Genomic DNA, 3,061 nt, shown 5'->3' on the forward strand with positions numbered 1-3,061 from the left:
ATATATATATATGCTTTTATATAAAGCAGAATGACAAATAATTAATATTATCAGTATTAACCTCTTAAGAAGTCTTTGTTACAGCCAGCTCATTGAATAACACTTTATGCATTAATATTTGAATTACATAGTCATGTCTTTGTGCAGCATTGTTTTGAATAGTATAATAAACCCTTATATCTAAGAATTTCTATACACTAGTGAAACTCGCTATTTCTTTGGATATGTTTATTAGATTAGTACATTGTCCAATAATCACTTATCCAGATATTTAAAAATGCTGCAAAAAAGGAACTAAATTTAGTATGTTGGTTTATCAGTTTTAGATTTTCAAATTAGTCATTAAGAAATCTTGATGCTTGTTTGTAAAATACCACTCTGAAAGTTTTAAATACATTAGATATTTTAAAAAAGCATTTTATCTAAAGAAATATATTAACAAATATTCAGCATTTGTTAATATAAATACTTTCAGTATTGTTTTACAGACAATGGTGACTGTTATACAGAGCATATTTACAATGATTTTCAGCCTGGAATTCATAATGGGAACCTTAGGAAATGGATTCATTGTTCTGACAGCCTTCATAGACTGGTTCCAAAGAAGAAAAATCTCTTTTGTGGATCAAATCCTCACTGCTCTGGCAATTACCAGAATCACTCTAATTTGGTTGGTATTCACAGATTGGTGGATATCTCTTATTTACCCAGCATTATATAAAACAAGTAAGACATTAAAAATGTATTTTATCTCCTGGACTGTGATCAATCATTTTAACCTTTGGCTAACTGCAAGCTTGAGCATCCTTTATTTTCTCAAGATATGCAACTTTTCCAACATAATTTTTCTGTATCTAAAATTTAGAGTTAAAAATGTGGTCTTGGTGACCATGTTAGTGTCTCTCTGTTTCTTGTTCTTAAATACTACAATTATCAAAATATACAGCGATGTGTGTTTTGATGATGTTCAAAGAAATGTGTCTCAAATTTTCAGACTGTATAACTATGAACAATTTTGCAAATTTCTTTCTTTTACTAACCCTATGTTCACATTCATACCTTTTGTTGTGATGGTGGCCACATTTTTTCTGCTTATCTACTCCCTCTGGAGACATCTGAAGAACATACAACACAACATCAAAGGATGCAGAGACATCAGCACCACAACACACATCAGAGCCTTGAAAGTCATCATTGTGTCTGTTGTGTTATACACTATTCTTTTTCTATCATTTTTTCTGAAAGTTTGGAGTTCTGTATCACCAGAGAGATACCTGATCTTTTTGTTTGTCTGGGCTCTGGGAAATGCTGTTTTTTCTGCTCACCCATTTGTTCTGATTTTGGGAAACAGTAGACTGAGGTGGGCTTCTCTCTCCATGATGTTGTGGATAAGGTACAGGTTCAAAAATATAGAAATATAGGACCCACAGTCTACCCAAAAAATCTTTTTTCTTATCCTAATGGAAAATCAGAGGACAAGAAATTTTTATATCTAAAGTCATATATTATAAATATTTTGTCATAAGTAGTTGTGAATTAAACACTTTGTAAAAGTCTGGAAAGAGTGATGTGTAATTTTTGTTACAATCTTAGATAGAGAATAATATCAGTATACTCCATGCAAATGCTGATTTCTATAATCAGGTTATATGCTCTAAAGATTCAGAGCTAATATTTACAGATAACAGAAAACATGAGGCATTTGTCTTTCTAAATCTACATTATTATACTCAGTATAATATTTCCAGTTTCATTTATTTTCTTGCAAGTTTTATGATATAATCTGAAGTAATCACAGAAGCCAGGAAAAATGAAAAGGAAAATGGGATAGAGGCAAAGAAAGAGTTCTAAACTATAAATGGATCATAGGTGTTGTGGAGTGGAAAAAAGAGCAAAATCTAATAGAGGGTTTTTTACTGGTGGGGGAAGAAAAGCAGAATGGAAGATTTAAAAAAAAAAAAAACTAAAAGATTTCTGATAAACCCATAGAGAACATTATTTTATAAGTTTACAGATATAAGATCCAATAAAATAAAATAACTAAAACTCTAGTGCCAAATAGAAGAAACCACACTTCAAGTTGTTGGCCAGGAGATCCTAAGAAACTCTGAAAAAAATAAAGTGTACTTTCATTGCCTTTATTATCCTTCTATAACTTCAGTGGGATTCTATTGTAGAGGACACTACACACTTTAGATACAGAACTTGTAGGGATCAGGTTGGAATTGGTTTGAGAGTATCCCCTTTTTAGGAATAGCTATCATAGTATGAGAAGGTGCTATGTAAGATACTAATGGAGGGACTCAGGCCTGGTGATACTGCACTGTGAGTAACCAAAGTGCAGAGAGAGCTATGTGGAGCAGGAGGAAAATGTGCCCCTCTGGTTCAGTGGAGCCAGACCTCTGGCAAAGTGACTCAGGATCTGCTCAGAAAGCCTGTGGGCAATAGTCAAAGTCTTCTTGTTTTGTAAATATATATGTATGTATGTATATATATATATATATATATATATATATATATATATATATATATATATTTGTTTTCTTTATTTCTTGGACTTCATACAGTCTGTGAGTTGTTTCTGGGGGAGTGCAAGCCTCTGGGGTTAGCATCCCAGTATCAGTGACTGCATATTATGTCTGTTCTTTTGTGACTGGGTTATCTCACTCAGTTTGTTTTGTTTTGCATGTACTTTACGCTCATGGTAACTATTAGGTTTTCAATGCATACTGTCAAGCCCTTGAAAAAAATCAAGTACTGACTAAAAAATATATTCACATAGTTTTATGTAAAAATTATTTTAATATCTGAAAAAACAGTACTGACAAAAATGTATAATTTTAAGCAAAAAATGTTTAAAATCTGTACATTTATCTTTGTTTTGTAAAATAAAGTCGTTTAAAAAAAAAAAGAAAGAAAGCCTGTGGGCATGGACCAAACGTTCGGGCCCTTTGCTACCTGGAACAGTGGAGATCAAGACACACAGGCCTGGTGATACTGAGCTGTGAGTAACTAAAGCACAGAGAGAGCAAGCAGATCATGTGGAAAATGTGCCCCTCTA

At 32.5% G+C, this 3,061-nt stretch overlaps 1 protein-coding gene across 1 annotated transcript; it reads left to right on the forward strand.

Annotated features, from left to right (window-relative positions):
• Positions 1-491: 491 nt before the first annotated feature.
• Positions 492-1,421, forward strand: LOC308418371 (taste receptor type 2 member 113-like; the record flags this gene model as incomplete). Its single annotated transcript, XM_080913729.1, has 1 exon — positions 492-1,421. The coding sequence occupies one exon, from the start codon at positions 492-494 to the stop codon at positions 1,419-1,421; it is 930 nt and encodes a 309-aa protein (XP_080769855.1).
• Between the last annotated feature and the right edge of the window lie 1,640 nt (positions 1,422-3,061).

This window comes from Micromys minutus, assembly GCF_963924665.1.
Source record: "Micromys minutus genome assembly, chromosome: 3".
Lineage (NCBI taxonomy): Eukaryota > Metazoa > Chordata > Mammalia > Rodentia > Muridae > Micromys > Micromys minutus.